Below are 24,510 nucleotides of genomic sequence, written 5' to 3' on the forward strand. Positions count from 1 at the left end.
AGGGGTGGCAGAAGGGAAGAAGACAAGACTTGGCTTATGGCCAGGGAAGCTCACTTTGTTAACACGGTTAGCACCTTTCCTGTAGATGCCAACTACCACAGTCCTCACTTGTACCAGCAGCTCCTCATTCTGTAGAAGGAAGTTGCTTGAGGCCGGAGTTTTTTTATGCTGAAAAAAGATATCAAGGCATGGAGCCATTAGAAAAGTTTGGTGGTAGTGGTAGTTTGCACGGTCTATGGAGGAAGCTATCTATAGCAACTGGGAAGTCACAGGGGGCACATTTTATCTGTGCTCTGCAGACTCACTCTGGCCATACACAGGGAGTTATATATAGAGCCATATACAAAAATATATACAAGAGCCCTGTGCCTCTCTTGGAAAGCCTCATCAACACACCTCCCTAGCAGACTCCCCTCCTCAGCCTCACTGGAGAACTGCATAATTCAGAGGATACTTTGGAAGGATGCTGGACAGGCAGCACCTCCTGAGGACAGCTGATCTGTCAAGTACGAGCATACAGACCAGGGTGCAAATATAACCAATCTGTCTAAGACTTACCATTTTCTCAGAAGTATTTCTGTGCTATTTATAGAAACATTCCCCCCGTCCCACTTCCCATCTATGTGCCTCACAGACTGGTTCTGTGTTAAACTGACCCACCAGCAAAACTTTCCTTAATTTAAGAATTTAAAGGCGGGGGAGGGGGTGGGTGGGTGGGTGTGGTTGTGTTGAGTGCTGTGGGGAGTGGTGTTAAAAATATTAAAATATTAGAGTGGAACTAAAGAACTGCAAGAAACAGTCCAGTAGTCACCAGGGCCCACCAAAGAGCCCCAAGGCAGGACAAACAAACCGTCCCTATGCCATTCCCAACAGTTGTTAGTCTGACCTGCTGTGAAAGAGCCCCCATGACAAATGTTCCCTGCACAATATGTTTAGACATATGATGCCTTTCCATATAATTCTTCTCCACAATGAGTCTGAATTTAAAGAAGGCTTTAAGGCATATAATAAGCAGTATGAAGGTTGACAAAGATTAAAATTCTGCAAAATGAGCCTATTTTAGTAAGGCATGGCCATAATTTGAAGAGGGTTGTTAAATGAAGTCTCCTGGATAGCACAACAGAAAATAAATATAGCTCTGTGCTTAGGGAAACCTTAAAATTAGCCAAAGACAGCATGCAATTTCAACAGCAATCTTGCATATTTAGCTTTCTAGGCACTGTAAGCATCACTCCTATCCTACAAGCACTCAGGAAGGCTGATGAACAACAGAGAATTTGCCTTGACTTCTATTCTGTCATTTCAAATTATCCTTTTGCAGATTTCACATAAAAGGATAAGGTGGGATCCTCCCTCCCAGAGTGAGGTAGAGCCTTTGTCCTAAAGGGAACAAAGAGAACATGGGGATAGTTTTGAATGGGAATCTGGGGATGCTGTAGAAGCAGTCTCACGAAGGCCTCTATGCTCTCTCAGATTGTGAACATGCAGGGCAGTTGACTGCATGGTGCACACACTGCTCCTGGTCCTTGTACCAGAGCCTGGTTATCACCTTTGTTACAAGTTACCATGGAAGCTACCTTCACAAGCATACCTGACTAAATCTGTCACAACAGAGCTGCCACATGAATATCTCCCTCCTTACATTTGTGAGTTTAATATAAAAAACCTAATCTGGTAAGTTGAAAACTCCTTACTTACCCACAAACACTTCCTCTCCCATGCACATTTCTAAATTCTTGAAGTGAGAGGTTGCAGATGGTTCTCAAAAAGATTTTCTCTTCCTTGATGAACTTCCCGTTTTAATTGTGAGTCAGGACTGTTTCCTTCCTCAGAATCCAACTTGTTCTCCAGTAATAATGGCCAATTCTGTCCTGTCCCATTCCCAAGTACAGAGCCTGTACCTACACACAGATATTTTAAAGGATGCCAGTCTCACTGTGGTGAAAGGCAAGATCATGGAGCAGATCTCCTAAAAACTAGGCTAAGATAAAAACATTGATTTCTTATGACTTCACTACAGGCCAATTGTGCCTGATAATTTTGGTGGCCTTCTAAAAAGGGCTTACACTAGTTGATGTGGGAAGAGCAACTGATACCACATACCTGGATTTATGCCTCTGACACTATCCCACATGACATCCCTAATTGGAGAGGGTGGACCACTTGATGGGTAAGGAATGGGCTGGATGGTCTCACTCAGTAGAGTTGTGGTCAACAGCTCAATGTCCCAGTAGTGATGAGTGGACCCTTGTCAGGGGTCAGTGTTGGGACTGGCACTGTTTAACATCCTTGTGGGCAACACGGACAGTGGGATTGACTGCACCAAGCTGAGTGGTGCTGACAAGATGCTGGAGGGATGTCATCCAGGTGCCTGCACAGGCTTGAGAGGTGGGCCTTGCAAACATCATGAAGTTCAACAAGGCCAAGTGCAGGGTCTTCTCCTGGGTCAAGGCAATCCCAAGCACAAGTACAGGCTTGGTGAAGAATGGATTGGGAGTAGTCCAGCCAGGAAGGACTTGGGGTTGCAAGTAGAGGAGAGGCTGGACATGACTCAGCAATGTGCACTTGCAGCCCAGAAAACCAATCACGTCCTGGGCCATATCAAAAGCAGCATGGCCAGCAGATTGAGGGAGGTGATTCTGCCTCTACTCCACTCTGGTGAGACCTCATCTGGAGCACTGTGTCCAGCTCTGGGATACCCAGCATATGAAGGACACAGACCTGTTGGAGCAGGTACAAAGGAGGGCCACAAAACTGATCTGAGGGCTGGAACATCCCTCCTATGAAGGGAGATGTTCAGCCTGGGAAGGACAAGGTTCCAGGGAGACCTTATAGCACCTTCCAGGACCTGAAGGGATCCACAAGAAAGCTGGAGACATTTGACATGGGCATGTAGTAACAGGACACTGGGTAGTAATCACATGTTTTGCTTTTTCTAGCGACATTTAAGCTTCACAGTTCCCATTTAAGTTTTAGCTGCATTTGGACAAATGCATTTTAAGAGAGATTTTAGGTCATGGACTTCTTATCTGTGAAACTGTTGTCCATTGATTTATTGTTTAGCATTTTTCTAGTCAGAAGACATGATAAACCACAAAAATGGTAGAGGCAATTCAATACACAGTCAGAACCAAAATGTCTGCGCCACAGGAACATTCCATGTTCACCATTTGTTTGCCTGACATCAGCTGGGGCATTAAAAATGTCAAATCATGCATAGAACATTGGTTATTAATACAGATTTTTCATCAAGTTAATAAGATTGAAGATTTCAAACCAATTAAAGTAATCACATAGAGTGGGGTGAAGGCATACACATTTTGTTGGCTTCAATCAAACTTTGGGAGTTAATGCAAAACAAATATGCCTCATGCAATCTTTAGAAAATGATAACTCTGTTGTCGACATTAAGCCTGAAAGATGCTGTTCTTTACTTGGGGAAAAAGCAAAAAGTTGCAGAGTAACTGTGGGCCAAGGAGATTGAAATGTAAAATCCATGTAAACAACCCAAAATAGCTTACAAATACAGAAAACAAAGCAAGAAATATCAGCTGCTTTTTGAAGCAGAACACTCTTAAATCACTTGCTGGGAGAATTGAAATTCTTGTTCACATAATGTGATTTTTCACTGTTAGCCCTTATTTCTGCTTCTCTGATGTTGCTCACAGATGAGAAGCTGGTCACAGACAAGGAAACTCAGGAACCACAATTTTGAATTTTGCAAGTATGGATTTGCCCCACAATAATCAAGTACATAATTCCTCATGAAGCTAAGCAAGAATCAATATTTGGGTTGTTTCCCAGCACATACTAAGAGTATCTTATTCAACTCTTCTGAAATTCAAAGCTACTTCCTCTAACAGGGTATGTAGTAAATGCTAAAAAACTCGTAGATGGTTCACCATGGAAGCAAAGACAATGGTAGGTATGGGTAGCTACAATTACATCTCATCTTTGTAACTACATGTTCCACCTCACTCTATCATGATTTAACTTGTGGCCACCACCTGATATCAAGACAAACAAATACCATGCTATTTTGAACAATTTTACTCCAAGATTTTTTTTGTTTCATTTTAAATGGGTTTTCAGCTATGGTGGCCCCTGTGACCTGAGAGTCTTCTGTTCAGGGAAGCTACTTCAGCCCCTGCTGACCAACATCCCACTAAGCCTCCCCAGAAAAACAGGATTCCCAGATGAACTGTTGTAGTGAGCCCCCAGTCTGATAGGTCCCCTCTTTTAGGTATCTTACTTTTTATTTTTATTTGTAGCTGAGCTTCTGAGCATCTCAGTATGTGGGAAACAAAACCAATTCCCAAGCTCTGTGTTCCTCCTTTGCCCTTCTTTAGTTTTCTCTTGCCTACACTCTTCCTATATCCCAATTTTCAATTATCTTACTCTGCACCAGTTATACTCAAGCACCTCATTCCCCCTCCGCAGTGCCAGCCCCACAGTTCTCTTGGTTTCACTGCTCCCAACTTCTTAGTTTTTACAGCCATGTAGTACCTCCTCTCCCAAGGGAAGTGCCTGCTGGCACATGCCCAAATGACATATTTTACCACCCCCTGCTCCTCCTCTGCTTTTCCAAGCAGTTCACTTGCACTACTAATGTTCCCAATGCTGCCATGCAAATTAATCTGCTATAGAAATAAAACCAATATATTTAGGTAGGAAGGCTGCAACAGGGTTGGACACTGGGATTGTTCTGGTAGCCTAAAGATGCCTATTGGATCTCTCTGACACAAGTGTGACAGAAGCTATGTTACCCTTTTCCCTTGCCTTGCATTGCAAAATCAGGACAATGGTTATTCCTGAAGGTTGTTTTGCTGACCAAAAGGGTCTATGTCCTGTCTCTTTGGGCTCAGCAGTGGCAAATGGCGTACTTAAACTCTTTTCATAAGTCTTCATTTGCCTGTGTTTGGAAGTCCTTTACAAAAAAGAATGTGCCCCAACAACTCGCAAGCAGAAAGACATCCTGGTGTCTACTGAACACTGGAAATGCACAAACTGACTGGCCAAAAATGCATTAGCTGCAAGGTTACTTGCTTCAGTTCTAAACAGCACTTCAAGCACACAAAGTAAAGCACCACTACTAAAGCAGCTGAGGATGTTCAACACCACTCTAACCGTACACCAGTGCTGTGTACTTTAAAGTCCAATGTTTCACTCTTTACACAGAATGGTTAAGAAACTTGGTATTACTTGAGACTGAGAGAGAAATATATATGAAAAAATCACCAGAGTGCAGTTGTACAGTTTTAATGTATTGCAAAGGCTTGTCTTTGGAAACAGGTTCTAATGCTACTCTTGCACACAGGTACACTTCCAAAAGTGCTTAAGTATCTCTTATTGACACACATCAATATGTCACACTCTTCTTGAATTTCACATGAAGAAACTATTTCAGATGAAAATTCTTTGTTTGGCTAACAATCCACTGCAACTGTGTAAAAGCTACTCAGAAGAGTTATGAAATCCATTTAGTAAGGCCACACAACGTTAAAAGTCCAGTATATTGAATAAAATAATTTTATTTTTAATTAATTCATTTGTTTTTTAAAAGAAAGTTTATGGAATCTGAAAGTTTATGATAAAAGGTAACTTTTAACTGAGACTTAATATAGGAGATTCTCTAGCTAAAATATGTCAAATAGTAAAATCATAAAGAACTAAAAGGTTCTGTGCTATACTGCATGATATGTAAACAGATTTTGAAAATATGTCCCCATTATATATTTTGACACAGTATGCACAAATTTAAAAAAATAAACTTGAAATGAAGTTTAAACGCCTCAAGGGATTTCCTAGAAGTAAAGCCATTTGAAAAGCCATTTACAGTCTGCGGTGACAAACTTCTATATAATCAAAATATCTCCTTTTTCCACAATGCAGAATAACCTGCTGAAGGCAACTCCCTACTGAAGTGGTGCCAGCAACACAGATCTGATTGTATGACTCCAGCACTTAAAAGAGCACATTGGTTATACATGGCTTTTAACCCTGGGCTACAATTATGCTACCAGAACTAAATTCAAGTCTAAATCAGTCACATAAAGAGGTGTGTGTCGTCTGAACACTGTTTAAAGTCCGTGTTTTCCAGATCTGATGAAGGTGGTGAAGGCGCTCTGAGGTTCTTGTGCTTACATTCAGGGCAGGATGAACTTTGCGAATACCAGATTCTCCAATTAATGACAAACCACAGATCCCAAAGTAGGCATGTAAAGCATCTGAAAGGATAGAAAAGGAAAAATAAAATTATCTCAGGCTGTAACAGCCACATGTTCCTATTCAAACACCCCTGAATAATTACATCTAAGGAAAACAATCAGGTGCTATATTTTAAATATGAATTTTGACAGAAGGAATCAGGTTCTGCCCAAAGCCACCAGCATGAACTAGTGTCTAGTTTTGTCTTGTAACTACTTGCACACTACTTTACTTTTTCTGAGTGCCACGGCCAAAGAATTTAAGCATCTGGAAACAACTTTGGTCCAGAAAACAAATTTTTTTTCATGGAAGTGTTTTTGGCTGATAATTTTATGAACAGCTGAACTATTATGAACCACTGAAACACCAAAACTAGTGCCAGTAGCTGCCAACAGCAAGATTTAGAGGAATGAAAGAAGTAATTACTTTTCCCAGGTTCACCCCTTCCTGAGAGAATACCCTAAGGGTAGTAATTCATGCAGCTTGATCAACAGACAACTGCCACCATTTCTCATCCCACGTTGCTCCTGCTGCACACCTTACACCGGCACTACAGCTTGCCGAGTCTGCCTCCTCTGGGTAGCAGCAAGCTGTTAGATTGGATTATCAGCCCATGGAATCATAGGCTAAAGATGGAAAGAGGATGTGAAGTTCATGCGCCCCCTGCAAATTCTCGACATGCAATAATCTGTGGAGGTGTCACTGAATTCATATTTGACTAAAACGATCACAGAATCATTTAGGAAAAGACCTCTAAGATCAGAGTCCAAGCCTTAACCTACCACTGCCAAGTCCAGCACTAACCCACGTCCCTAAGTGCCAAATCTACACATATTTTAAAAACCTCCGGGGATGGTGACTCCACCCTTTCCCTGGGCAGCCTGTTCCAGTGCTTAACAACCCTTGCAGTGAAGAAATTGAACTATACCTCCCTCTTTCCACTTCAATCATGAAAATCTTATTATATTTTGAGGGGTTTTTTTTCCTTTATATTTTGTTGTTGTTGAAGGAGACAACTTCCTTTATGCCTCTCAGACGTCTGACTGCTGGAATGTATTTCTAGCTTAGAACATACTCATCATAATACTGAAAAGTAATTTTACCTGGATGGCTATCTGGCCACTTGGCAAATCCACCAACAAGGCGATCTTGAGTTGACAGGATGTAATTTCGGTTTTTCTCAAAATTTGTATATTGGAATATGTTCAAGAGCTGAAAAGAAATTAGACCATAACAGTAATATACTAAATCCTAGTATAAAAAATCCTTTTTAATACTAAAATATAGCGCTTATTTTAGAGGTCAGCAGTGATAGCAGAGAAAGCAGTAATTTGGTAAACCTTTCATCTTGCCTTTTTGCAAGATGAAAGACCTTTACAGCCCTCAGTGCATTGGTGTTAAACATCTAACTCTTTCAAGTAGAGAAAATGATGCTTAAAGAAATCAAAACAAGTCAATAATCATCCTGTAGCTATTCTGTACACTACCTTCAATGTTGCTCCCACCCAGAAGGAATAGCAAGTGTCTACAGGTTTGTTGGGTCGTCCATGGTAGCCATTCTGTTGTCTCATTATACACCACCTTCTTATTCTGTTCAGTTCTTTTTCTGAGAAAACTTCTTCCAGTTTACCCATCAAACACAGCGATGCAATACCACAAAATGTAGAGCCACCTGTGAGAAGAGAATCTGGTATTTGCAATGCTTTGATACCCAGATTTTCACCAAAGCCTGTATGATCTCAGTCAGAACTTTAACTAAGGTGTTAATAATTAAATCAATGGATTTTTAGGAGTATGAAAATGTTAATTTTAAGTCTAAAATCCAAATAGATAGGAACACTTTAGTTCAGCAGGTACGCCAAAGAGGAAAAAATGCCCTCAACACAGCTCTAGCACAAATAAACCTGAATTAATTTTCTTAAAGCTGTTTTCACTCAATGCTGTGCAATTTACACTACACAGCAGTCCAGAAATAAGTAAATTGCATTGCAACAGAAACATTTCTTCATATGTAACTTAAAAAAGAAAGCTATTGGGATGCCAGCAATCAGAGTGAAGCAGAGATGCCAAAGTCAGTCTCAGACACAATCTCCCAGAAGACATAAACAGACAGAAGTGTCTGGTAAGCAGAAACTAAAAAAAAATTAAAGAGCATAGTTAATACTGTGAAAAGACTTCTGGACTCTCATATTTGTAATATTTATAAATTGTGCTTCTACCATAAACAAGCTGTTGACAGATGACCTGGGGCCCAAAGTTCCTCACACTGTCCTGGTCCTGGAAGACCCCAGGAGCTCTAAGGTTATGCTCATTCTGATGCAACAGAAGGCTCCTGAAGTAACGCTATCTGTTATCATTAGCACTCTACAGAAACTTAGTTAACTAATTGTTTTAATATGTAGGGATATAATTTAAGTTTTTCATCAGAAATTCTGCAGGAAGAAAACAGATGAATCCAATCAAAGCTCAATAATGATAAAGATAGTAAACATCTGATAGAATCATAGAATCATGCAGATTGGAAAAGACCTCCAAATAACTGAGTCCAACTTTTGACCAATCCCCACCTAGTCAAATAGACCACAGCACTAGATTTAGTATCACTTATATAAAAGTCAATAGTTTCTCTGTCACAAGCAGACCACTACTTCATGGAATAGAAACATTTTGCTAAAAAACAGCAGTCTCTTATGGATTCTTACCTTCAGAACTACCAACTGTCTTCAAAAACTAACTGCTGCTTCAAGATTTGAGCTGACAACAGATTCTGTGATCTATGAGAGAAAATGTTTCTAGATTTTACTAATAGCTGTTGAAACTGGAGATCATCAGGTGCATTGCACAAAATCTCTTGCAGATAAAATCCACAGAGTAGCAATGGCATGTGTGGAAAAAGTTTGCTCTGTCAGCAAGAGATAAGAACTACAGCCAACACCTTTCAATAAAATATTAATGAAGTAAAATTAATGGAGTTGATATATTAAGAGCCCATCTGTTCTGATATTAGGCTGGAACTAAGGGAAGAAGATGTCATATTCAGAAGCATGTTTTGGATTTGCTCCTCCTCATCCCACTTCCTTAAAATCATAAAAGAAAGAAAGGTATGACATACTCTGCATCTCTTACAGCATTTTCAATCCCAGCCTTAAAAACAGGTTTAGAACATTTTAACATTCTTACCATGAGATTCCAGTCCAGCTCCCTGCGCCAGGCCATTATCATAGGACTGAAGAAAAAAAAAATCCCACAAACCAGTTGGTTTAGTACCACATCACTTTCACAGACATCGCAATTTCTTAGTTTATTAGCAAAATTGTCATCAGACCATAAGCACCATTTAAACTGACTAAATTCTGGACTTCCAAAATTTCTTGGCCCCAAGCGGTTACCAAAGCAGACCTGTTTCAACGCAGGCAGCTTTTATGACTTTCATGGAATTAATTTAGCTGTGACGCATGTCTGAAAATGGGTAAACACATCTTTGCCAAAAAGTAAAAGTATGTGATGCAGATATCCATAAAAGAAAAACCCAAACCCATTTTTTTGTCCTTATAAAGAAAAAATGGGTAAGTAATCAAACCAAAACAAAACTAAATTAATAACATAATCTGTCTCCAACCCTAAAGTCGGCTAATATGCAAAAATTCAAGGTACTACTGTGTGTATAATATTCAAATCCAAGAAACACTTTAGTAAGAAGCAAATATATCAGGCTTTAAAAATAACAAGGGGAAGGGAACCAGAAGCAGTAATACAAAATCTTTCCCCCATCCCCTCTACTATGAATTTCTCGTGTTTTCTCCAAAACACTCAAAAGTGGCTAATAGGTGCAGGACTCCTTGACAAACCACTAATGACTCCCACAGTCCTAACCAGAATGGTTACAGGACCTATCATGCATTTAGGAATTACCTAAGGATTGTTTTGTAGATCTACTCTTAAAGATGACATTGAGAACAAAAAATGAAACAGAAGCAGACAACAAAGCTACATTAAAACTACACTGCTCAGTTTGCGAGTTGTTGCTGCAAGTTTAAGCAACTAAAAAGACTAACATCTGACACATACACTTCAAGCTGCAGCATGACTTTCTAAAATTTGAACCAGCTAATTTTAAGTAATCCCCATAAATGTCTTAATGTTAAAGCACACGGTGTGAACTCTTAGGCACTGCCTTTTGAGAAAGCAATGCAAATGTTCTACCACACTTCACAGACCCAATAATTGTTAAGCAAAGGCAAGTTGATTAGCAAAGCTATGCTGGTAAAGCTAATTAACTCTAAAAACAGCAATTGTAAGGGGAGGTGGTTTGCTTTATGTATGACAAAGTAATCAGCTCCGGAAAAAAGCTGTTAGGAGTGTATCCCAGGCAGTCCACTATACTGGGCTGTTCAATTAGCTTGCAATTCTAATAGACAGAAGTTGACCTTTGGTTTAACTGATGACCATTTATTTACAGACAGCAGCTGTTCTTTGGGGACTTGTGTGCAATAAAAAACTAGGGAAATACTTCTATTTCTTTGTCCTTTTGAAAAACCTCAAGAAACTGTATGCAAAAGAGGCTCTGGGTTACTGTAACATAAAAACCGCATAATGAAATACTATCCTCAGAAAATGTGCAAATCCAGTTGGGATTTGAAGCAAATCTTTGCTTCAAAGTCTGAAAGTCTCATAACCAGCTTAATTATATCAACAGACTAATATAATTATATTAGACTCTACTATACTGGCACAAGAAGATGCTACACTTAAGCTTCTTGCAATATCTCTACTTAAAAAAAACCAACAAGTAATGTTGCAAAAAGTAGCATTATAGAGTCTCTAGAAGTAATGTAATATTTCAGCATCTTAGTGTCTGTTGATTTTTGATTAGTGATACACCTGACTTTTGGACATGAAAGACAAATATCAACCTATGCTGATAAAAATTGTGTGATTGGAATCCAACTATTTTACTGACAGTAAAACTGGTCTAGAATTATTTTTGTGATCAGCATTGCATAAACACTTTTTAGTTGAGCAATAGCAAGAAGGCTATCCATTCTGTATAAAGATTCAGTTCTTTTCAATATTTTAAACCCTGTTAAATGTACCAATCTTCTGCTGTTCTTGATATGCCTAACTACAGAAACATGCTCCCTCCTTCAGTTGTATTGAATTGTATCTCTCACAATTCTTATACTGCATCATGAAGGGAACAAATTTCAAAGAACAAAAAAAAAATCCACAAGCTTATTACAAAGATTACTGTGTTTAATCAGCCATGCTACTCTCAGTCCAGATTGGTTGCACTTCATCTGTAGGGCCAATCTGGAAAACTGGAAAAAGTTCTGTTAACTGTCACGTGCTTCATTTACATGCAAATGATGACGTACAATAGTAAATCAAAACCACACCTTTCCGTCAAAGCAGTTTACTACTGAGCAAGGCAATCTCTTTTGTTCTATAATTAACAAAAGTGACAGAATGAGGTGATATTGTAGTAAAATAGGAATAAGCATTTGCAATAGAGTCTGTACCTATATTCACTGCATAGTTAGCTACACAATGAGTAACAAATGAAATAATCTCAAATAGAATTTACTTTCATTGTTCTGAACATAAGTTATTTTTAGCACCATCTACAAAATCTTAATGGGAGAAATCGAGCTCACATTCTTGGATGCCACATTTCACATTCATTGTATTTATTCATGAGATACACTTTCAGAAATACTTCATTCACAGGATAGGTAATTGAACTGGAATACATCTCAAGAAGAGTGGTGGAAAGAGATGAATGAAAGGAACAACCACTGTTGTGAAATGATTTTCACAATGAATGTCTGAATCCCTGAATGTCTGAGTCTTCTTCAGACACATCTTTAGCTCTGAGTGTGACTAAGCAGGATGCAAAGGTTGTGTGTAGTTTCCTAGAAGTACCAGACACCTTGCAACTGAATTAATGCACTGAAATACTGGTCTGACCAAGCAGTGCAAACCCAGAAAACACAGATGAAACTAGTGCACATGTGCATACCAACCCTAGAATGAATTAACAGCACACCACTGGTTTTAAAGAAGTCCTACTGAACACAGTGCAAAGTCAATCTACCAATTCACAGCAAACCTGGACAAAAATACAGCATCTTTTGTCACACATTTGTACATGCTAAGGTTACTGCTGTCTACAGAATGCTGCTGATAGGATCTCTGTAAACTACTCTCTGAGCTAGCCTGGAAAAGACACAATCTTCATGATAAGCCACAGTAGCTTCTCGACTTTGACCATGACCAGACTCCAGTTTTATGTCACTAGTTAAGTGAAGTATTACTACGAGCCCTTCCAAGAAGCCATGCTCTGTTCTGGCTTCAATTATTAATTTTTTTTAAGGGGTATCAATTTTCCCAATAGGAACATAACAATTGGAATTTGCAGGTATAAGAATTAATGCTAAGTTCTAGAAGCAAAGCATAAATTTGGTTCAAGATCACTGTAGACAGTAAATCTCCAGTGCTATTTCAAAGCTCAAACTTTCAAAGAATCTCCACTTGCCTGCTCTATTAATGGCCTTATATGACACTCTCTAGCTTTGTCCTAGAAAGAAATAGTTGCTTCCTCCTCCCTTCATCTTTTCAGTGCTACTTATTCCTTTACATACCTCTGTCACACTGCACTTAATAACCTCATTTCTAGAATGAAGAGTCCTTAGTATATTAAATGCTCCTTTTACATAAGCTGGATCACACTTTTCACAGTTCAATTCAACTTTCTTCGTACCCTGTCCAGTTCCACCTTATCTTTTGGGACCAAAACTGCACTCAGATGCTCAAAATGCTAACTAACAGTCAATGTGATGTACAGAACTACAAAATTAGGTATTTGCTCTTTTGTTTTGTTTTCTGTTCTTTCTTAGTATTTGATTCTCCTATACTATGTCTTCTAAGCTATTCGACTAAAGGCTAATCTCAATAAACACAGAGGTCCAGAAAGGATCAGAGAAGGAAAAATCCTCCTGACCTAATCAGTAAAAGTAAGCACTCTGCCTTGGCTCCTCCCTCAGACTGTGAAAATGAATAAATCACTCTCCCTGGGTGAAACCCACCAAGAGGATTCAGCAGGGATATTCTCATTCTGGGAACTTATGATAACTAAGGTGAGCTACCACCTACTGGGGTACTGGGGCTCTTACGAGATGCAGGGGAAGAAAATTTCAGGATTGTATAAAAAAACCACCAACTTTTTAGGGAGTGTTCTCCAGGGAATACAGGGGTGTGCATAATTTATTATGGAGTGTCTGGGGAAAGGATCAGTGGTGAGAAAGGGAAGTATCAAAGAAGATTGGGGAAGAACAAGCGAAAGAAAACAGAGGGAAAGGTGGGTAAAAAGTGCTATTAGAGTGTGAAGAGACTGCAGGTCCATATGCTTCTGTGACTGAGCCCTGGTCTCAATCCCCTTGGTCTGTCAAAGACCATGACAGTGTGCCAGAAAGCTTCTTGTGATGTACAGTAAAAAAACCTTAGGCATCCAACTACCTCCTTTAAAAATAAACAAGAAATAAAAACCAATTTGATACAAAGCAGGAAATTAAAGTCTTTTTTAGACTTGTTTCTCACATAAATTTTACAATCTCACTGCTGGCAGCAACTACTAATTTACAGCAGAAGTTGTATGTTGTCATAGATCTGGGTCTTTTTTTGGATCAAAACAGTTTACTGCATGTTTACTCACATTCAAGAAACTGCAGTTTTCAAGCTTGCTCAGCTTATTTAAACAAAATTTATTCTAATCTTGGAAAATGAAACTCAATTAAACTAATGAAATATCATGGGGAAACTCCAACCAAATATGAAGACAGCTTGCACACAGAATTACATTCATGTGTATTTTCCTTCATTCCAAGTATCTAATAAATAGATAATGAAGTGTATAATTGGAAACACTTCTTAAGTATGAACTGACGTCAATGATTTTTTCCTTTAAATGTTTTTCTTTTAAATCCGTGTATCTTTTAAAAATCAGGCCTACAGCTCAATGAAATGTGAGGATTTTATTGACACAGTGTTTTACATACTTCTTCTAAGTTACAGAAGCACAGGCCCCAGTTTTCAAAAACCTGCTTTATATTTTTAAATGATTTTAAAGATTTTTAAAAGATTTAATTTGCAGTTAACAAACACATAAGATAAAATTATCTTTGTAGCACACCCATTACAATGAAAATACAAAATGCAAAAAACCCAGTGTACTTTGTCAATTTCAACTTGCTAAAGTAGCGAAGAGAAAATAAAGGAATTACCATAATACATCAATTTGGACAAAGAGATTTTTTAGCCACAGTTAAGAAATAAAGCTATAAATGTTAAACTGTAGAAAGAAATAACATTTTGTGAACACTCACCATACTTCTTCTGATGTAATCTATAGCTTTCTTCATATCCATGCCTGACCAGTTATCAAGCATGTAGCAGATACAGGAAGCACAGTACACAAACCTCATATCATTCTCACTTCCTTCCAGCACAGCACAGAAACTGAAACAAACATTTATGTCTTAGACACTGTGTCGCCTGTTTCACCAGAAAATATGAAAAGTAGTTCAGCACTGTGTTTTCTTTAAAGATTAGTTACTTCTATTTAGAGTAGTCTTATAAATATAACCCAAAGCTATGCTAGATTTTCTTTTCAGAAGATGTGATTCTAAGCCAAGGAAAATGAATAGAGCTATTAACATTTAGGGGCCTGGGTGACTATTTCCAGCAATTTAATGACACTGGTCTTTATTTTATTCATTCATACCTGTTATAGTATATACTCATACATGAGTCAACATTTTGACATTTACCACTTTGGGCAGAATTTTTTGCCTTTCTAGGAATCCTAATAGCTCACAAAGCTTTCTTTCCTTATTTTATCTTCATGATTGGTTTCCAATGCATGTGTAAATCTAATTGCTAATACTAACACAAATGGTGAAAATAGCCTTCAATTCAGTTTTTCATTTCTTACGGTTATAACCTTTCCAAACTCCATGAGCATTTTAAAATTATCGTATCTGGGTTATTTTGACACAATCTCAGAAACTCTTAAAATGATGATGGATGCTGTCATTTGGATACTTGTATAAGAGGTATTTAAAATACCAACAGATGTGGTGCTTAGGGACATGGTTTAGTGCTGGACTTGGCAGTGCTGGGTTAATGGTTGGACTTCATGATATTGGAAGTCCTTTCCAACCTAGATGATTCTATGATAAACAGAAATAGATAAAAAGTTGAATTACCTGTGACAAGAAATAAACCTTTAATTGTTTCTTCTAAGATTTGCTGCCTGAAAAGCCCTGGTTCAAAGGGCTTGTTAATATACTTTGATGACTTAACTACTTGCAAGAAGTCAGCACATGCATGGGTTCTGTGACTGATAGTGATTACCGACCAAATATTTTCTAATATAAGAAAAATATTATATAGCTACTTTCATAAAAAATGTGTTTCTTAGGTTTCCTTCCACATGTGGCTTCGTATTAACCATCCAGAGAGTTGCAGAATATAAAATATCTTTTACCTTCCATCCTCCAGCTGGAGAGCTCTCAGTCCTGCCAGTATGGCATCTTTATTTACTCGACTTAAATCATCTCCAAGAATAACCAGACACGATAGACCTGTGTAAGTCATTGCTATGTGCCCGCTGTCATAGGGATGAGATACACCTGGACCCTAGAAAAACCAGGGAAAAAAGTAAAAACACTGAAACATCACAACACCTTCTATTACAGCCAAGCTTTTTCTCCTTCCAATTAAGATGTAAATTAATTTCTTTTCCCTTGACTCATTATGGTTAAACTGAAGGCATCCTGCTCAGCTTTCCTAAGCTACTGCATAGCTCTGTTACCCTTGTAAACACTTGGTCAGAAGGAAGCTTTGGAAAAAGCTCTGCCACAAGTTATATTTATGCAACAATTAAGCAAAAAGATGGGATGTCCTCAACTGTATCTAAGTTTATCCTGACACAACACTGGGCATTAGCTGCCTGGCATCTGGGTAAGCAATGTTAAACAGCCAAACCTCTGGAGGTCCCCTCAGCAAAGATTTTACAACCTAATGATCTACAAGTAGAAAGCAGTAAGAGAGATTATTAGTAATCACTCTGTCAATTGAAGCAATACCAAATTAGCCACTCATCTGCTTTCATGTCTATTTTAAAACAATAATCAGAGCTTAAACAAAGTATTTGCATACCAAATAATCAGAGGAATATAGAATATACTGTCTTGAAGGGACCCACAAGGATCACTGAATGGCAACTGAGAAGCTAAAATGAGAGTTAAGTGTTGACTAGTCACACAATATAAATCCCAGAAATGGCCAGGGGATTGATACTGCTGTGCTAAAACTATTATTCATCTTTCTGGTATTTTTCAGGCACAACTTGAACTGTGCCACTTCATGAAAACAGAGACTACATGTAATAAGATGCCTATGGATACTTGGGATGGTTCTGTCTAGAGCAAGTGGAAGACAACTATTTTAAACAGGATAAAAGCTATTTCAATACTGAGTAGTAGAGACATTTTTAAATCATATTACTGGCATTACTGCCTAATTAGTTGCCATTTTTATTTTGCAAGTAATTCTAAAAAATTCAAAGTAAAAACCAGTATAAAACTGAATTTAATATTATGTTATGTGTAGTTGGTATTTTTCAGGCAAGCCATGCTTATTTCCAAAGCCCAAAGGCTTTGTTTCTAATAGGAAACTGGAAGAAAAATAATTACCCACTAGACAGCAAGGGACTGCTCTCACACTAGGGAATCAAACACTGTTGGGAAAGGGAGGCAGAAAACAAAGTAAATGATTGCAGCAGTACTGGAAAAGCTCTAGCTATGCAACACAGGAGAGCAAAAGACTGAGGGCTGAGAGCTGCACCTTTTCTTTTTTTTTATTTCTACCCCTTGACCCTCTGATGCCAAGGGAGCACAAATCTCAACAGCTCCCACTCCATTCCCTGTGCTGCCAGTGCCCCCACCCCCAATTGCTGTCTCACACCTTGCACATCCCCCAGTCACAGACACACAACCAGAGTGGCAGAGGCTGCAGGACCTCTGGTGTTTGTCTGGTCAAACCCCCTGTTCAAGCACTGTCACCTACAGATGGGCACCCAGGCATGTCCCAGTTCTGATCCTAAAGCTTCTCACAGTTTTTGTCAAATGAAATAAAAGACACACACTAGCCAGTGAAAAATCTGTGGAGAGGTTATCAGATATTAGGATCAACTGCTTACAAAATGTCCCAGCAGTTCCCATCAGCAACTATGAAGAAAATTAAGCTTGCAAACGTCTATATAATTTAAGTTAAACTAGAATCAGAGGAACACCTGATTTCTTCCTCCTTGGACTAACCTAGAAGGGAAATGCAGAATATGCCTCTGCTGATTTCAAAGAAACACACTGAGCCTGTGAATCAAGGTTAACTGTTCACCATGGCAGTTCACACACTTTTATATGTAGTTTATCTCCAAATAAATACTGAAATCAGGAATAACTGAACAGTAATATGTACAGTGAAATAGTTTGTACATACATTTGAATATATTATTTCCACAGGAAGACTATATTCACTATGCAAGGAGGGTTTACAGAAGTATATTCAGACTTGCTTTTTAGAACCATACTTATGAAAACTCTACCCAAATGTTCTAACTAAAAGAAATATGCCTGGCTTTTCAGGAAATTTTCTAAGACCTCTACAGTTGTCAAACAATGTTCTCCTCTAAACGACAATCTTTTCAGTGTCTGTATAAAGTAGGAGGCCCTGGTGGTCTAGCGGTAAAGGCACAGCGCTATCACCGCCGAGACCCGGGTTCGATTCCCAGTCAGGGACACTCCCCGGGCAGATGGAGCTCGTTAACCCTTAAAGGCAACCCACCTACGTCCTAAGGACCTCGCTGCCACCGTCCAAGCTCGCTTGGCCCCGGCAGATGAACCTTAGGATTAAAGGGTGGGCTCAGTTCCGCGCACACTGTGTCTCACCTAAAAAATCCAATGCGCAGGCTGGAAGGTGGAAAGACCTTCCCCGGATCTTCGCTCGCGAAGACTGGCCATTATTATTATAAAGTAACTCAAAAATTACCACTTCGATTTTTTTATTCTACTTTTCTACACACATGCTAATTCCACATCGCTCCTAAAGGCTTAGTAGCCTACAAATATGTTTCAATAACTAAGCCCTTACTTTTTAGCGAATTATTTTAGCATTTCTTCTACACTACTAGTTGCTGCAGTAAAAATAGGCTGCAGACAAGCATGTATACTGTGTGATCACAAAACATAACACCAGAGGAACCCTTGATAACACCATCCTCCTCTAACAAATTGCATCAATCACTACAGCACTACAGCATTTCTGGACAACAGACAAATTCTATCCATACTTGTTTCCTGTGCAAATATCCCAAAAGGTAGCAGTAGCACACTGCTTTTGCAGACAGAGGTTTTCAGAAACACCTGAACTGTGCAAAATTTTGCAAGTCTGGTAGTTTCAATAAAGAACACAAATGATACTAGTAGGATACATATAAAGCTATATGTACAATAGCACCTGCTGCCTGTACATGCAATCATGAAGTCCACAGCTACACTAGTACTGCCACTCACTTCTGTCCTTGAACACCAAACAAATCCTTATGCAGAAAAGACTGCTAGGATAGATGGGTTTGTAATGTTATTTTGTGGGGAATCAGGGAGATGTGTCAGTGTTCAAGAACATCTACTCAAAAGTCACACAACTGCCTTTGCTACTAACAGTTTTCTCTTATCACAGGATTATGATGTGGCAAGTAATTAAATTCTTTATATGGTAAATCAGTGTACTGCTAGGTATCTAGACATGTAATTACTACAAAAGCCAGAGGACACTACAGAAGGTCCAAAATACTGGTATGCATCCAATGTCTTGACAGCTCTGGGTTAGGCCCAAAAATCCCAACAAATATGGCCAATATTTCAATAAAATCAAATTAAACACAGAAGGATCAGAACGAAGTATGAGATCATACAGGAATTACTGCACATCACAGAGGCCAACATGATGTTTCAGATGTGGAATTACTGTAAGATTCTGGAAGGTTTTGAAAGCCTAGCAGATCTTTGCTCACCACACATAGTTTAAGAAAAAATTAAAACAGTATTTACCGTAAGAATAATATACTCTTAAAGTTCTAAGTCTACTGGAATTCACTTTATTTTCTAGGTTCCATGTAATTATTGCAAGATCACTGTGATACTACTTAAAAAATTTTATATCGTACCTACATACACCTATATATACTTCACACACTTACGTAACAGAACACAAAGCCCACATAACAGGATGTCTTTGAGGGGACAACAATCAGGACAACTGGATGCTTCAGACAAAAAATAAAACAACCTTCAAAACCAAAAACCCAAGAAAAGAATATGGTTTTTGCACAAAATTGAAAATTCCTAAAATTTGTAGTAACTGGCCCTGTGCCAATTCGGTATCACAAAACAGGAGTAGAACGGATTCCCCAAATGCAAGAAATTACAGCAGACCTCAAAGGTTTCATGAGATAACTGCCAATACATCTAAAATTTGCACAGGTGGGAGGAAGTGTTGCTAGACTGCTTCTGCTATGATGAAGAAAATAATTCAGATATTGTGCAGAAATCTTATCAAAGGCACCATAGTCAAAGCACTATGTTAATTTTTAAGTTCTGTATTATGAACAAAAAAATACGTTTAGTTAAATCTATTTCTGCCTCATTCACGCTGCTGACTGAAGTGACAGCTGCAACTAAGCAAACTGTCAGCCTAAACAACAAAAAACCACGGTTGTCAGCAGCTCAGATTCATGGGCCAAGAACATAGATAAACAGAATGAAGTTATTTTAAATGGTAGAAGTTACATCTCAGAAACTAGCAACAACAAAGCTGTTAAACTGCGGATGGAGTGTGTTAAACGCTTGAACAACCAGAAATACACTTGATCCAGTATAGTTATGTTTGCATGAAGGAATAACACAACAGGAGTGGGTCTGGAGGGTAGTGCTGAGAGATACCAGTTATTTAGCATAAATTTAGTAAGTTTTAAGTAGAGTGGGATATACACAGTTACAATACTGTGATTTATGATGTTGTTGTTTGCTTAGCTTTGCTTGCTGAGCATGAGTAGCTGGATGAAGCCTCAGGTAGCAAGCTTTGAAAGTACACCAAGATATGCTTCCAGCTGAAATAAAGTTAATTTTCATAGAAATTTTCATAGTAGCTGGTACAGTGTTTTGACTTTGTATGAGAACAATACTGATAACACACTGCTGTTTGGGCTGCTGTTAAGTAATGTTTATCCTGTGTTTAGGTCTTTTTTAGTTTTCCATGCTCTGCCAGGAAGCAGGAGCACCAGAAATGCAAACGACGAGACTGCAATCATCAATTGCAGAAGCTGCAACTCGACAAGAGCAGCCTGTCTGCATGGGCAAAAAAAGAAACCAGTAAGATCCCAGACCAAAAATTACCATCGGACCAGGGGGTGCATACAAGGTACGTGAAGGATGAGTGAGAGGTGGATGTGTAAGTTGTAAGGGTATAATTGCCCATGGATTTCTTTGCTCTGGGTGCCTTTCTGGAGGTACTCATCTTGAGCTGACCTGCTGCTGTACCACTCTATTAAATTATTTAATTTTTATAAATCCAATGGCTGAGACTCTGCTATAGGAGACCCAGGGTTGAGCCCGAAGAAGATAGAAGCACATCTGAGAGTATGTGTGTGTGTGTAAGCAAGAAGGCGAAAGGGGCACCCTGGACCAGAGAGAGCTAAGAAATTCTCTCTGCTGAAAAAGCATGGGAAAGATCTCTTCAAACACTAATAAACACACACCTGCACAAGCATAGCCCCACTTTCAAAAAACCTTCTTCTCACACCCGATGCTGCTGTTCCAAGAAAGGATTCTTTTACCCAGGAGCAAATCCACACACAGAGTTGAGATAATTGTTTTTGACATGTCTGCACAGAGATGGATGCTGGATGGTAAATCCACAAAACCAGCACACCTGGTTACAGCCAAGAAGCATAATTATACTTTCAAAATACGTAAGTATTCACTAATCTAATTTCTAAGTACATGTGTATGTAATAGCTACTGGACAATCTTTTGCCTGTTTTGATTTAAAGGTACAGTGTATTTTAAGTTTATTCCAGATGTTCAGTGGGTAGCTGTCTTCACTTGGAGGCAGGTAGCCTAAGCTGTAGAAGTGTGGTTTTCACATTATAATGACTTAAGTTCATCTAAAGCACATGATTTCAGCTGATTTAGCCAATTTGAGTAAAACTTGCAATCCACTGGTGAACACAGTCTCCAGTCTCTAATTTGAGGTGCCTCTGCTACAGTATTCTTACTTGTTTCAAAACTATTCTGCAAGACCTTGCCATTTCCCACTCTGTAGGATCACAGAATGTCCTGGTTTGGAAGGGACCTTAAAGATCATCTAGTTGCAATTCCCTATTTGTGGGCAGCAACACTTTTCACTAGACCAGATTGCTAAGAATCCCAAAAAATAAAATACAGATATGTTTGCTTAATATTAAAAAAAATACGTAATACAGAGATGCTTTGACCCAGGCTTCCCTGAGTCTTTATAGTATTTATTGTTATTTTCTATTTATTTTTATATTCTATTTATTGTTGTCTTTTATATGAGTCACTCTGCAAAATATTTTCTTAAACTATTCATCTTTCATCAGTATCAGTGTAGCAGCCTTGAGAAAATACAATGTTGTGTCAGGAACACAAAAGAAATCTTTTTTCCCCCAAGTGAAAGCATATGTTATTTACTACAATCTTACATAAAAGTTTCAGGTATTGGCTTTCAATCTAGCCCTAAAACTGATTTACAACACTTTAAAGAGATTGAAATTATCTAGGCCCACCTGAAACTCTGAGGAGACTGTTCACCCCTAAACTAAAAAGCTAGTTTAAATTCTCATAACATCAAATCAGAGAGACTGCAGAACTTGGAGCCATTTAAAAAAATAATTATTTTCTAATTCTAAAATGAGTTATGTTTTAAATGTGGTGATAAAAGAGTGACTCTTATGCTCCCCTTAGAGTTAAGATTGTAATGGTTAGCAAAGGCTGTGTGGTGAGATGGTGAAGTGGATACGCTTTTGTTTCACTTTTGCTACTGTTTCAAAGAACTGCAAAGACATTACCATCAAACATCAAAAGGGTAACAGCTAAAAAACCACAACCCCCAAACTAAACCCTAATGAGCTATCCTTGTAACATTCAGTAAAGCTGGATATTCTAACATTTGCTTTGGTTTGTTTTGTTATTTTGAAGGGTCCCTAGTGACAGCACAGATTTGGCTACCTCCAGTATGCCACTTTCTCAGAGTTCAAGAATGAAATCACTCTAGTGGCACATAATAAATTTTATCAAACATCAATGTAAACCCAAAACACAGGCTTTTTCATAAATTATTTTTCAAGACAGATTTAATAGAACATTTTTTAATGATGAATAATGACAAGACCGTAAACATTTCTCCAAGTCATGGCAGTGATTTCCAAGGGGGTTTTTTTTGTGTTATTTCAGAACATTTCAGGGCAACAGTGCTGGAAATGCTTTAAACCTTTATATGCCAATAAATCAATCAGATGTAATCCTTCTATGGTAGATACAATGAAAAAAGTACTGCAGCGTTTGAATAAAAAGCACATCCATGTGCAAACAGTTTTCTAGAGATAATGACCTTATAGCTTATTTCCACAGGTTACATGGTTCCACCCCTTTTTTCCTTCTGCAGATTGGCTAACACATTCTAAGACACCGATGGACTGCAACACATTTCCTGTAAAGAGAATATTTAAGTATGAAGCACATACTATTGGTGGTTGACAGCTAAATTAAAACACCACAAAGTGCTGAGAAGGGAAAACAATGCATTGTCAGTCTTACAGAATTTTTGTCTTCAGGGCCCATTACAAAATTTCAGAACTACATTCAGAATCAAATCTTCTAGCTTTATACACTGACTTAATATACTACCCCACATGGCAATGACACAAATGTTTGAGGAAACATGAGACTGATATATTTTTATTATTGCAGTTTGGTAAAATTATGTCTTTATCCATTATATAGTGCTGTTATGCCATAACGTAAGCATGACAACCTCCACCTTCTTTAGATGACTGTTATCAAAGATAATCATCTTTCTGCTGAGTAAACACAGTCTTTTCCTTATACAACTACATTGAAATTGTCTACTATTTTGTATCTAAATGGGTTTTTTAACAAATTATCCCAGTAAGTCACCACTACAGATCCCAAATTTGTTTAGGTTTTAAGCAGAATTTTTTCCTTGTTTCCTTCAAGCTCAGTGTGTGGTTGGATTGCCATAGAAGTAAATTCCAACTGAAACTTGCTACTACAGTGAGATCTCACTGCAGACATCACCTGTAGTGTGTAACAGGATAAATACCAAAGCAAACCAAGAGACAAATTACCTTGCCTGTCACATGCTGCTGAGTGCTCAACATAGACATGTAAAAAACTGTCTTCACAATTATTTTCGGCTTATGCAACTTCTGAGTATTACTGCTATAAGTACTTGGCTGACTTGCCATGCAAAGACGCACATGTAGTCATTACTCCAACAGAGATTAACATTTCCACAAGCTACTCAGAAGCATAAAGTTACTCTCAAACACAGGACAGAACTACTGTAGCTCTTTCACAGTCCTTCCTGTTCACTGGCCTCTACTTTCCACATCCAGCTACATAAAATCTTCTGCAACACTTTTAGTAACCTCTGCTAACCTCCTTTCTCTCTTTTATTAAGGGCACTTTCTTTTCATATACAAAGTTTAACCCTCTTGGTTCCCTGGGCTTCAAAGCATCGTCTCTTATAGGATGAACAGAGCTTTGCTTACATCTGAGTGGGTATCAGGTACAATGTGTGATTCAACACAGGAAGGGAAATACCAGTTGCAGACAGCGACATCAGAAGAAACAGAAAGGCCCAGTCTGTTCATACATGGCTACATGGCTGGTGACACGGTCAAAATTTTGAGGTCTTTTTTGACAATGGGATGGCCTATATGGCACCATGCATATTGGCATCAGATAGGATTTACTTTCTAAAAGAAGCAGGATAGTTAGAGAGGTCCACTGATAGAGCTTTAAAGCAGACCTGATACCCCCACAACACCCTTCTCTCTTAATTAAGCTATGGATTTGATGGGTGGACTGTCCAGTGGGCATCGGTGACAAGTGGTGCCCTCAGGGGTCTGTACTGGGACCA

At 38.5% G+C, this 24,510-nt stretch overlaps 1 protein-coding gene across 1 annotated transcript in view; it reads right to left on the minus strand.

Annotated features, from left to right (window-relative positions):
- Positions 1–2,607: 2,607 nt before the first annotated feature.
- The window catches only part of PGGT1B (protein geranylgeranyltransferase type I subunit beta), a 36,805-nt gene continuing 14,902 nt past the window's right edge, over positions 2,608–24,510 (minus strand). The window contains 7 exon segments of the mRNA XM_050330216.1: positions 2,608–6,090; positions 6,093–6,227; positions 7,311–7,419; positions 7,695–7,879; positions 9,388–9,433; positions 14,589–14,721; positions 15,752–15,903. Of these exon segments, the coding sequence (XP_050186173.1) occupies positions 6,047–6,090; positions 6,093–6,227; positions 7,311–7,419; positions 7,695–7,879; positions 9,388–9,433; positions 14,589–14,721; positions 15,752–15,903 (804 nt within the window). The 3' untranslated portion in view covers positions 2,608–6,046.

The sequence above is a fragment of the Myiozetetes cayanensis genome, unplaced genomic scaffold (assembly GCF_022539395.1).
Source record: "Myiozetetes cayanensis isolate MyiCay16 unplaced genomic scaffold, myiCay2020 scf4, whole genome shotgun sequence".
Taxonomy (NCBI): Eukaryota; Metazoa; Chordata; class Aves; order Passeriformes; family Tyrannidae; genus Myiozetetes; species Myiozetetes cayanensis.